At 33.1% G+C, this 12050-nt stretch overlaps 1 protein-coding gene across 1 annotated transcript in view; it reads right to left on the reverse strand.

Moving 5' to 3' along the window:
* Positions 1–12050, reverse strand: part of LOC116463138 (androglobin-like) — a 183546-nt gene that overhangs the window by 31187 nt on the left and 140309 nt on the right. Inside the window, exons 28-29 of the mRNA XM_032146102.2 lie at positions 5355–5554; positions 419–530 (exon numbers count right to left, since the gene is read on the reverse strand). Coding sequence (XP_032001993.1) covers positions 419–530; positions 5355–5554 — 312 coding nt within the window. The remainder of the gene's footprint in view (positions 1–418; positions 531–5354; positions 5555–12050) is intronic.

Raw genomic sequence — 12050 nt, forward strand, 5'->3', positions numbered from 1 at the left:
CTTTCACTAGAAAATTATTCTTCTAGAATTGAAGAATTTGTGAAATATTTTAAAAGCTTGTATTTAATGCTATATATTCTCAACAAATATGGGCAAATATAATTTTTTAAATAGAAAAATTTCTTATACATTGAAATGTTCAAAAGTATAATCAATTAGTAATTTTTATTAACTAGACAAAATATGCTTACATTACATCTAACTAATCATATGTTTTTCTTATAAAACAGGCAGTAAAAATATTGAAACATATAATCAATTAACACAACAGGAAATGTCACAGGGTATAGAGTACAAATTATAATGTGTAATTAAACATACAATGATATTTTCATGACTAAATAATAAATTTATTAAATATTTAAATATCAACTTATTCAAATGTAAAGTGCATGTTTAAACATTTAGGGTGACATACCTTTGGTATTGTGTTTCTTTAAGTCTTTCAGTGCTTGAACAAATTTCAGCTGGCTTTCAGTGAGAGGCCAACTGTTATACAACACCGAACACTGTATAATATACTTGTAATTCTGTGAAATAAAATGCAGGGTTAAAAGTGATAAGAACATACATGGTATGTGCCTAATGTCATTTATTATGCTACGTACATGATAAATGCAGAATTTTCCAGATCAGACAGTCATAATTTAGTTAAATAATGCTGGATGTTCTCCAAAACTCTGTAACGCTACAGTTTATAAAAGTTTAATAGCCTCACATCCCCACCAACGCCTGCCACTACCCAACTTTATAATTTTTGCGAGTGCGGGGGGTATAAAGAGAAATCTCACTGCTATTGTATTTTGCGTTTTTAAGATTACTATAGTTTTTTTTCAAAGCTGTTGGCCTTTAGGGTTTTCTCTTCTTTGTGATCATGACACAGAAATAGTCTCCTACATTATCTATTATGATTTTTATCGATTAAAATTTTACAATTAAATGTTCACTATATCTGGAATTCGCCTTTATGTGTGATGTTAGCTAGTGATCTAGTTTTATTTCTCTCCATGGAGATGTAATTTTCCTAGTACAACCTACTCAATAGTCCATCTTTTCTTCATTAGTTTATGGTGTTGCCTCTATTCTATATGAAATTTTCATAAAAATATGGATCTGTTTCTATCTTACTTTCTCTTATTGCTCCATTTACCTATGTATGCATTAATTAATACTATTTTTACTGCTATATCTTTTTGTCTTTGGAAATACTAAGACACACTTTGCTCTTTTTTCCCCAAGTTTCGTTAGCTATTTGTGAATTGTTATTCATTCCTATGAATTTTAAAGTATCTTTAGAAAATTTCGGAAAAATACAGTGGGAATTTTGATTGGGATTGCATTGAATTTAAAGGCAGATTGAGGATAACATATCTTTATACTGTTATGCCATCTCGCTGAAAAGCGTGAAATGCTCCTCTATTTATTCAAGTCATCTGTGTCCATCAGTGGATTGGATTACTTTCTATAGCCTTTATTCAAGTGTTAAGCTTTTTCAATGTGGAAAACTGATATATTTTTGGTTAATTCCTGGGTCTTTTGTGATTTTGTTGCTGCTGTTATTAAAGGCATCATATTCTGATGTCTAATGCATAGTGCCAGTGTAGAGGAACGCTACTGATTTTTGTTTAAGTTGTAGTAGCAGAACAGCATCGTGATTAAGGGCATGACCTCATGAGCTAGAGCTGTCTGGGTTGAAGTCCTGCTTTAGCACAAACCAGCTGTTTGGCCTTGAGGAAGTCACTTAAGCTTCCTGTCCTCCAGGTTCCTTGACTGTGAAATACAGATAATAAGAATACTTACTTCAAGAGGCTGAGGCGGGCGGGTCACCTGAGGTCAGGGGTTCGAGACCAGCCTGGCCAACATGGTAGAGAACCCCTTTGTCTACTAAAAATACAAAAAATATTAGCCGGGTGTGGGGGCATGTGCCTATAATCCCAGCTACTCCAGAGGCTGAGACGAGAGAATCACTTGAACCCCGCAGGCAGAGGTTGCAGTGAGCTGAGATCACGCCATTGCCTGGACGATGGAGTGAGACTCCGTCTCAAAAAAGAAAAAAAAAGTTGATGGGGAGAATTCAAGATCTATGTGTGAAGTACATAGTATCAGGTACATAGCAAGTAATAAGTCAATATATTATTACTATTAATGTCTTTGGCAATCTTGCTAAAATCTCTTAGTTCTAAAGTTTGTTCTGTTGTTTTTTCTTGGGCATATGATTATATTATCTGCGAATAATTCAATGATTATTTAGAATAATCTTAATTATTTTGTTCTTTGTATCATTGTGGCTTTCCATTATCATAATATTTCAGTACCATTGAATACTAGCAATGATAGCAAGCATTCTTTTCTTATTCCAATTTTAATAGGAACACACTTACACTTCCCACATTAGTATAATGGTTTTGTATATGAGATTTGGCCATTAAGTGTAAAATTTTTGTCATGTGACATTTATGATGAAGAAGTTCTCTCCTATGCCTAGTTTGCTAAGAGCACATTTTAGAAATCCATAAATAGGTGTTAAACTTTGTGAAGTGTTTCAGGATTATACGATCATTCTCATCTAGTCTATTACTGTAGTGACTAATATTGATAGATTTTCTAATGGTAAAAGATTTCTGAATTTCTGAGAATTCTGTCTGATTGCTTAATACACTGCTAGAATTGGATATCTATTATGTTATTTGCAAGTTATCACCTATATTTATAGATACATTTTATTCCTTTTTGTGTTACCTTTATCTGGTTTTGAAATCAGGATTACATTAATTTCTTAAAAAGGATTGGAAAGTTATATTGTTTGTTTTCTGTAACAAATTACTTTTTAAAAGTCTATTGGACCTATCCTATAAAGCCAAAAGGGCCCATGGTTTTTTGGAAAGGGAAGACTTAGAGGACTTTGAATTATCATTTCAATTTTATTATTCTTTACTGTTTTATTCAGATTTTCTATTTCCTTGTGAATCAACTCTGCGATTTCTCCTCTCCCCCACCCTCAGGAAGTTACGTGTTTCCCCCTCACCCCCAGGTTTAATTTAATTTAATTTAATTTTACTGAGACAGAGCCTCGCTCTGTCGCCCAGCCTGGAATGCAGTGGTGCCAGCTCGGCTCACTGCAACCTCCGCCTCCCAGGTTCAAGCGGTTCTCATGCCTCAGCCTCTGGAATAGCTGGGGTTATAGACACCTGCCACCATGCCTGGCTAATTTTTTGTATTTTTAATAAAGAAAGGGTTTCTCTACCATGCTGGCCAGGCTGGTCTCGAACTTCTAGTCTCAAGTGATCTACCAGCCTCAGCCTCCCAAAGTGCTGGAATTATAGGGGTGAGCCACTGCGCTCGCCGCCCCCCTCACCCCTACCACCCTGTAGGTTTTAAATTTGCCAGCACAGAGCTGTTTCTAATACTCTTATTTTTTTAACCCATTGTCTGTCGTTACACCTCCACCCTAACTTTTTGTTCTGTATTTGGTTAATTTATATCTTCTCTCTTTTTCTTTTTCTTAATTGGTCTTACTAGAAGTATATGTATTTTATTAATCTTTAAAAGTAGCTTGGGTTTTATTAATCTTTATTTTTTACTCCACATTTCACTGATTTCTGCTCTCATCATTATTAAAATCCTTTCTTTTATCTTTGAGTTACTTTTCTGTTCTTTTTTTGAATTTTTATTTCAATAGCTTAGCTCATTTGTTTTTAATCATCCCTGCTTCCTAATGAATTAATCTAGAAGCTGCATTGTATTTTTACTACTAAAAATAGTAGTAGTAATCAAATGCTATTTTAGATGTTGTTTACAAATTTGGATTGTTATTGGATCTTATGTATTTCATAATTTATTTTCTAATATTCTTTTAAAGAATTATTTAGTATATTTAGTATATTTTATTTAGTTTTATCATTTATAAGATTTAAAACTCCTTGTTAATTATTAGTTTCTGTTTTATTGCATTATGTTCAGATAACATACTATACGATAGGGATAGTTTGGATTTTATTGAGGCTTCCATTTATTGTCTATTACATGATATTTAAAAAACTCGTGTGTGCTAAAAAAAAAAGTATATTCTCTGTTTATTGGGTAAAGTGTTCCATGTAGATATCTAAATGATTAAGCTTATATTTAGATTTTTTTTCAAATTCTCACAATTCTATTTACTTATTTTGTTTTTCAGCTTGAACTGTCAGTTTCCACGAGGCATGGGTTAAAAATCTTCAATTATTCATGATTTACTTATCTTTGTATCTCTGTAGTTCTAATAGTTATTGCTTTTTATTTATTGTGTCTAGATAATTAGGTGCCCATATATTAGTTATGGCCATATCTACTTGATTTAGTCTACCTTTTATTTTTATATAATGTTTCTATATGTATTAAGATATTAAAACTATCATCAGGCCAGGCACGGTGGCTTGAGCCTGTAATCCCAGCTCTTTGGGAGGCCACAGCAGGCGGATCATGAGGTCAGGCGTTCAAGACCAGCCTGGCCAACACGGTGAAACCCTGTCTCTACTAAAAATACAAAAAATTAGTCAGGTGTGGTGGCAGGCACCTGAAATCCCAGTTACTCAGGAGGCTGAGGCAGGAGAATCACTTGAACCCAGGAGGCAGAGGTTGCAGTGAGCTGAGATCACGCCATTGCACTCCAGCCTGGGCAACAGTGCGAGACTCCATCTCAAAAAACAAACAAACAAAAAACTATCATCACAGCTCTCTCTTAGCTCGTATTTGCCAGGTATGTTTTTCTATCATTCTATCATGAAACTTTCTACAGCAGTTTGTTTAAAATAGTTAGATCTTATTTTTATATAACTTTAAAATTTTAGCATTTTAGTTGATTAATTTGATCTATTTGGATTTATTGTAATTTCTGTGATATTAACATTTATTTCTGGCATTTTATTTTCTTTTCTATTCCTTTAATTTATTTTAAACTTATTTTACTTTTTGGTTTCCAATGGCTAGGTCATGCCTTTTGTCTGCTGTTTTATAAATATACACATTATCCTTTTTCCCTTTAATTGTAAGCACATACAAATTAAGTTTTATTAATATATGACCTTTAATGTGTGACATTTATTAATATGTGATCAACAAAGTTATATAGCTTCTTATAACCCAACTATAAAATTAGATAATTACGGGTGCATTATAGAGTTCATGTACGTATTAAATTTGCCATGTATTTAAAGATATTGGCACAGAGAAACTGTTCAAGACTCTCTAATTCTCCAATTCTGGCTATACATTGGCAGCACCGCACATTGTATATTGACTATTTTTAGGGAAAAGATTGTTTTGTTTTATGTTAGGGTTTTAGGAACAGTCCAATTGAACAATTGTTTTTAATATACCTGCGTTGGTGTGCTGGAACTGTCTTCTGTAGTGGGTGTACTGGTAGTTTCCTCCTCCAAAAGGGGTAGACCAATGTCTTGTATTGCACTTATAGCTCTACCCTTGGGGGATTTCTGAATTCCCTGAGCAGCTTTCTTCTTAACATACACTTCTTGCTCTTTCTTGGATGCAGAGTGAAATGAAAGAATGTGCTTGCTAGCTGAATAGGAGAGATACTAAGTTAAAGTTAAAATATGTGATATACACCGTTATTACTCACTAAATTAGATTCCTTTATAAAACACTCAAAGGAATAGGTCAATTCTTTTTGTTTTAATGAGATAAAAAGCAGTATGACTGGTTTATTGATCTTAAAGAAATCTACTATAATAGTATGTGACATGCACAGAACAATGTATATTCTCAGTAACCACTTATTTCTAAAAGTATATACAACAGTTCAACAATTTCTCATTTATTTTGTGCCACTTGAATGACCCTAAGCTAACACCACTCTGATTTTCTCTGTGTTTAATGCCACATATGTATATTATCACACTTATAAAAGACTCTCTTTAATTTTCAATTTTCAATTATTTTCTAATTAACAGATAATATAAGTACTGCTGATAGGTTTAAAAATGGAAATGTGTTGAACGTTATTAATTAATTCATCAAACACGTATTGAAAAAACATGAGTGACTGACACAGGGATATTCTAATTCCAGCCATGACATTGGGCTTATTCTCCTACCATAAAAAAATGATAAAAATGGACAAAATATATAAAGCAACTGTTTTTAGCCACTGGAAAATATACAGCTCAGGATTGTGATCCTTGAGACAAGGGAAACATACAAAGTGATCTCTTGATTTCCAGAGATTTCTGCCTGCAAGCACCTTCCCAACTGTATACAGGGAAGTACAGCCCAAAGTAGTGAACAGCAGTGCTGCTAGGTTTGAGAAACAAAGATGGGTGAGCGGGGCTCCTGCGACAACTAAAATTTGAGGCAGGATACCAGAAGGGAGTATACGAGCAGTAAAGGAGCTCAGAAATAGACATGGGGTCCACTTCAGTCTTTAGCTGAATTCTAAACTTCATTTGTGCAAACACTCAACAATACCAGGCAGACAATAACTACTGGGGGGTTGTGAGCTTAATGAAGATTCTGGTAGTTGCACAGTGTTGAGAGACATTGAAATTCTGACGGGAATTCAGTGAATATGCAGAGCATTCAGTTGAGACCCAAGAAAGGCCAAGCTTTAAGAGTAGAGCTACCCTAACATTAGAGTCATGGCAACTCTAGAACTGACTTAATAAGCTCAGGACCAGGATCAAGCTGCCAATAAATTAACTGCCTGCCAGAACAAGATTCAACACTCTTTCAATTAAAAGAGCATAATCTAGGCTCTTAGCCGTGTAGCACACACAATATACAGCACACAATCAATTTGATATATGAAGAAGCAGAAAATGTGACCATAACTTGAGAAAATAGTCAATAGAAATAGATACAAAGCTGATAAAAATGTTGGACTCATCAAACAAGGACTTTAAAATAGCTATTTAAAATGTGCTTAAGGATTTATGGAAAAAGATGAACATACTGAGTGAACAAATGGTGAGTATCACAGAAAAATGAAATATATGAAGAATCGAAATGAAATTCCAGATCTGACTATATCTGAAATAAAAAATATCTGGATAGACTTAAACAACATTTTGTCAAATTCAGAAGAAAAGATTAGTAAACTTGAATATAAGCAATAGAAATGATTGAAATAGAACCACAGAGTGAAAAAACTTCAAAAGAGGATAAGTAATTCATGGTATGATATTATGGGATGTGAAATAGTGACTCCCCCCACCTCCCCAAAAAAGATAGGTCCACCCAATAACTTAGAATGTGACCTTATTTGACCTAAGGGTGTTTGCAGTTCTAATTAAGAAAAAGATCCTAAGAAGACATCAACCTGGATTAGAATGAGCCCTAAATCCAGTGATGGGTGTCCTTAGAGACAGAAAAATGGTAAAACACAGAGACATACAAATAAGAGGGTCAAGTGAAGATGTTGGCAGAGATAGGCAGAGTTAAGTTGTCTCAAGACAAGGAATACCAGGATCCACCAAAAGCTAGAAGAAAGGAAGAAAGATTCTCTCCTAGAGCTTTCAATAGTAGTATGACCTAGACAATACGTTGATTTCAGACTTCTGCCTTCCAGAACTGTAAGGGAATGAATGTTCATTTGATTAAGCCATCCACTTTATGTAGTTTGCCATAGCAGTCCTGGAGAATGAATATAGATATTAAATTGCATAAAGTATGTATTTTTAGTCCTAGGTAGAGCACCACTAAAAATAAAATACTTAAATATGAAAATAGTAAAGTATATGCACAATCTACTGACTCACAATATAAATGTTGCTGACAGAAATTGAAGATAAAATTGAGGGATGTACTGTGTTCATGGACCAGAAAGCTCAGTTTTGTTAAGAAGTTAGTGCTTCCCAAGTTCAATGCAATCCAAATCCAATTGAAAGCTACAATTTTGAAGAAAATGCAGTGTTGGAGGAAGAGTAGTTATTTAGATCAATTGATCCAGAGTCCAAAAGTAGACCCATACACACAAGGTTAAGTGACTTTTGACTAAAATGTCAAGGTAATTCAATGGAGAAAATATCTTTCCAATACACAGTGCCAGAAAAACTGGATATCTACATAGGAATAAAAATAATTTCGACTGCCTACTTTAAACCATACATAAACATTATTTCAAGATGCATCATTAAAGTAAACATGCATGCTAAGATTATAAAACTTTTAGAATAAAACATGAAAGAAATATTCATGATCCTAGATTAGGTAAATATTTCTTAGATAAAATACAAATAGCACTAATTTTTTTAAAAACTCCAATTTTATAAAAATTAAAAGCTTTTGCTCTTCTAAAGTTGCTGTTAAGGAAGTGAAAAGACAAACTTAGACTAAAAGATCATATCGGCAAAGCATACATTTGATGAAGAACTTGTATCCAGAAGATACAGAACATAAGAAGAACAGGTTAATAATAATAAAGACAACTCATTAAAAATGTGGGTATAATGTGTGAATAAATCCTTCAGTCAATAAGTTATACACATGGTCAGTAAGCACACATAAGATGCTCAACGTCATTAGTCATAAGGGAAATGCAAATTAAACTACAAAGAAATAGTACAATATATAAACTAGAATGATGGATTAAAAACATTGACAACAATAAATGTTAGAAAAAATGTGAGAAACCAGAACATTTATACCTTGTTGGGAATGTAAAATGATACAATCCATTTGATAAACTGTTTACCATTTTAAAATAAATGTATACATATGTCAAACTCTGACATACTAATTTAATTCCTGAATATTGATCCAAGTGAAATGAAAACGTAAGTCCAAAAAAGGATTTGTACAAGCATGTCCTTATCAGCTTGAGTCACCATATCAAAAAACTCCAATAAACCCATATGTCCAATAGGAGAATGGGTAGACAAAGTGTGGTATCTCCATATAATGGAATTAATATTCAGAAACAGAAATAGAATAGTGTTATATGCAATAACATGGATATAACTTAAAAACATTATGCTGAGCAAAAGAAGCCAGTGTCAAAAGATAAATACTATATGGTTCCAATTTTATGAAGTTCTAGAACAGGCAAAGCTAGTCTATTGTGATGGAAATGTGAACAGTGATTGCCCCTTTGAGGGTGAGGAAATTGAATGAAAATGGCCTGAAGTATCTTCTGGGTAACAGAAATATTTGATATCTTGTTAGGGGTGTGGGTCACACTAAAGTATGTACTTATCAAAACATTGATTTATACTTTTTGCTGTATATAAATTATACTTTAATAAAAAATTAAAAATGTATGACACAAAGGCCCTGTCCTTTACTTCCATCCGTTAGTCACTAATTCATAACTCATTTTTTTACAAAAACATTAGAAACACATAGGTAAAAGGGCAAATTTCCCTAATGTATGAGACTCTACAAATCAGCTAGAAAAAAATAGCTAACTTCAATTAAAAAACGGGAAAGCAAAGAAGGTAATACAAAAAGAGGAAATATAACACATAAAAACTTGTTCAAACCTCACTAAAGACAAAAGAAATATAAACTAATATTTGTAGCATTCAGATGACAAAAGTCAAGAAATATAACTCTGTCAAGTCAGGGGAGCACGAATAAAGGAGGATAAATTTACTCAAACTCCAGTAGAGGGCAACTGGACAATGTATAAGAGAATAACAATGCATGTACCCATTCATTGACCTAGGAGTTCTACTTCTAAACATTTATTTAATATATATGCATGTACACATTCAGAAAATTAGACACACAGGTTATTTGTTAAAATTCATCCTTGAATTTTAAAGATTGGGCATATCACAGATCATTCTCTGTAGGAGCCTTATATAACCATATGAAATAAAATATTGTATTATTCCTAGTCTATAGGGCTTCCTCAAATACTCAGTTATCTAGAATGTAAATTTTATGGAAAATTATAAATTTCCCAAATTAAAAATTTTAAAATTAGAAATTTTACAAAATATTCAAAATTACAAATTTTATATTGACCTTATACCATAAGTATTAGTATAAGATTTTGTTATTGAAACATTATAAGATATACAGATATTCTGTAAATTCCTATGATATGATACAAAACAGATATAAAGAAGTCTGTATATAAGATCTGTGACTGGCTCACTTTGAACTTCTGCATCCTTGCAATGAAGTTTTGTCTTTCCTTTAGCATGTGGTAAGAGTGTTTGTGTACAGGATACCTATCAAGGTAGTGTGTACCTTGATATCCTGTAAAGACACACACACAGATTTTTTGCAACTATTAGTATTTATGTGGGGGTACTCCAGAAATACATACAGTAAAGGATATGTAAATAGATTTGTTTCCAAGAGAAGCCAAGGAAAAGTGTTTATTTTTAAATTCAGTGTCTTTTATATCACTCATAGACACAAATTAATAGCATGAATTTAAAAACGACACCCTGTTTGAAGTCTAAATGAAGAAATTATCTAATGCACAGAAATAGTTCTATCATGTGGAGAAATCTTTTAATCTTTTTCTGTGAAACATAGAAGAGGTCATGAATAAATGGAAATAGACTTTCCTTGCATGCAAATTTGATACTGTAACAATGTCAGTTTCCTTAAATTATAGTATCTATATATTCAAGGCAGTCAGAAGAAAAACAATGATTTCTGTGTGTTTTGAGAAAACTTGAAAAATTGTATTAAAGTTCATCTGGAAATACTAATGGTAAAATAGAAATATCATGTAAAATAAGAGCCATTATAGATGTTGGCTCTACTTTTGGATCAGTTTCTGATCTCTGACCCAGTTACCCTTCCACTCAATTTTTCTGTATCTTTCTTGGCCAGAAGTAAACCTATAAAAATTGGTTTAAAATACTTATGTATACTTCTCTTGTAATGCGGCACATATACACAATGGAATACTATGCAGCCATAAAAAATGATGAGTTCATGTCCTTTGTAGGGACATGGATGAGACTGGAAACCATCATTCTCAGTAAACTATCGCAAGGACAAAAAACCAAACACCGCATGTTCTCACTCATAGGTGGGAATTGAACAATGAGAACATATGGACACAGGAAGGGGAACATCACACTCTGGAGACTGTTGTGGGGTGGGGGGAGGGGGGAGGGACAGCATTAGGAGATATACCTAATGCTAAAGGATGAGTTAATGGGTGCAGCACACCAACATGGCACATGGATACATATGTAACAAACCTGCACATTGTGCTCATGTACCCTAAAACTTAAAGTATAATAATATAAAAAAAAATTCCCAATAAAATAATTGTAAACCAAATCTACTACTATTGAAACACCACAATCAACTAGGGTTTATTCTAAAATAGCAAATATTATTGAATATTGAAAATATTTATATAATTTATTATAACTATAAATCAAATGGGGAAATCCAAATTGTAAAAAACATTTGATAAAAGTAAATATGTTTTATAAATTAAATTTTGTAAATGGTGAAACATATAAAAGAGTTTTCTTTAACAAATTCCCTCAATCATATTTGTTGATGAACTGTGGGTAAATCATTACAGGCATTCAAAATAAATCTAGAAACAGTGGCTCACACCTGTAATCCCAGCACTTGGGGAAGCTGATGCAGGTGGATCACTTGAGGTCAGGAGTTTGAGACCAGCATGGCCAACAGAATGAAATCCTGTCTCTACTAAAATACAAAAATTAGTCGGGTGTGGTGTCACACACCTGTAATCCCAGCTACTTGGGAGGCTAAGGCACGAGAATCACTTGAATCCAGGAGGTGGAGGTTGCAGTGATCTGAGATCACTACAGCCTGGGTGACAGAGTGAGACTCCATCTCAAAAAAAAAAAAATCTAGGAACAAAATAATGATGAACACGTTGATGTCGAGTGGGTAGTACTATTTATTGGGGCATTTAGAAGGGAAATATATTGGTACAGTGGGAGGATGGAAATTATGTTTAGCGAGCACAATTACAATGAGTTATGCAATAAAATCAGAAGAAACTTGAAAGTCAGACTAGAAATATGGAAAGAATGAAATAGGGAGAAAATAATCAGAGGTGCGTATATGTAATATTTTACATTCTATAAATCATAATAATGAGA

The sequence above is a fragment of the Hylobates moloch genome, unplaced genomic scaffold (assembly GCF_009828535.3).
Source record: "Hylobates moloch isolate HMO894 unplaced genomic scaffold, HMol_V3 SCAFFOLD_26, whole genome shotgun sequence".
Classification (NCBI taxonomy): Eukaryota; Metazoa; Chordata; class Mammalia; order Primates; family Hylobatidae; genus Hylobates; species Hylobates moloch.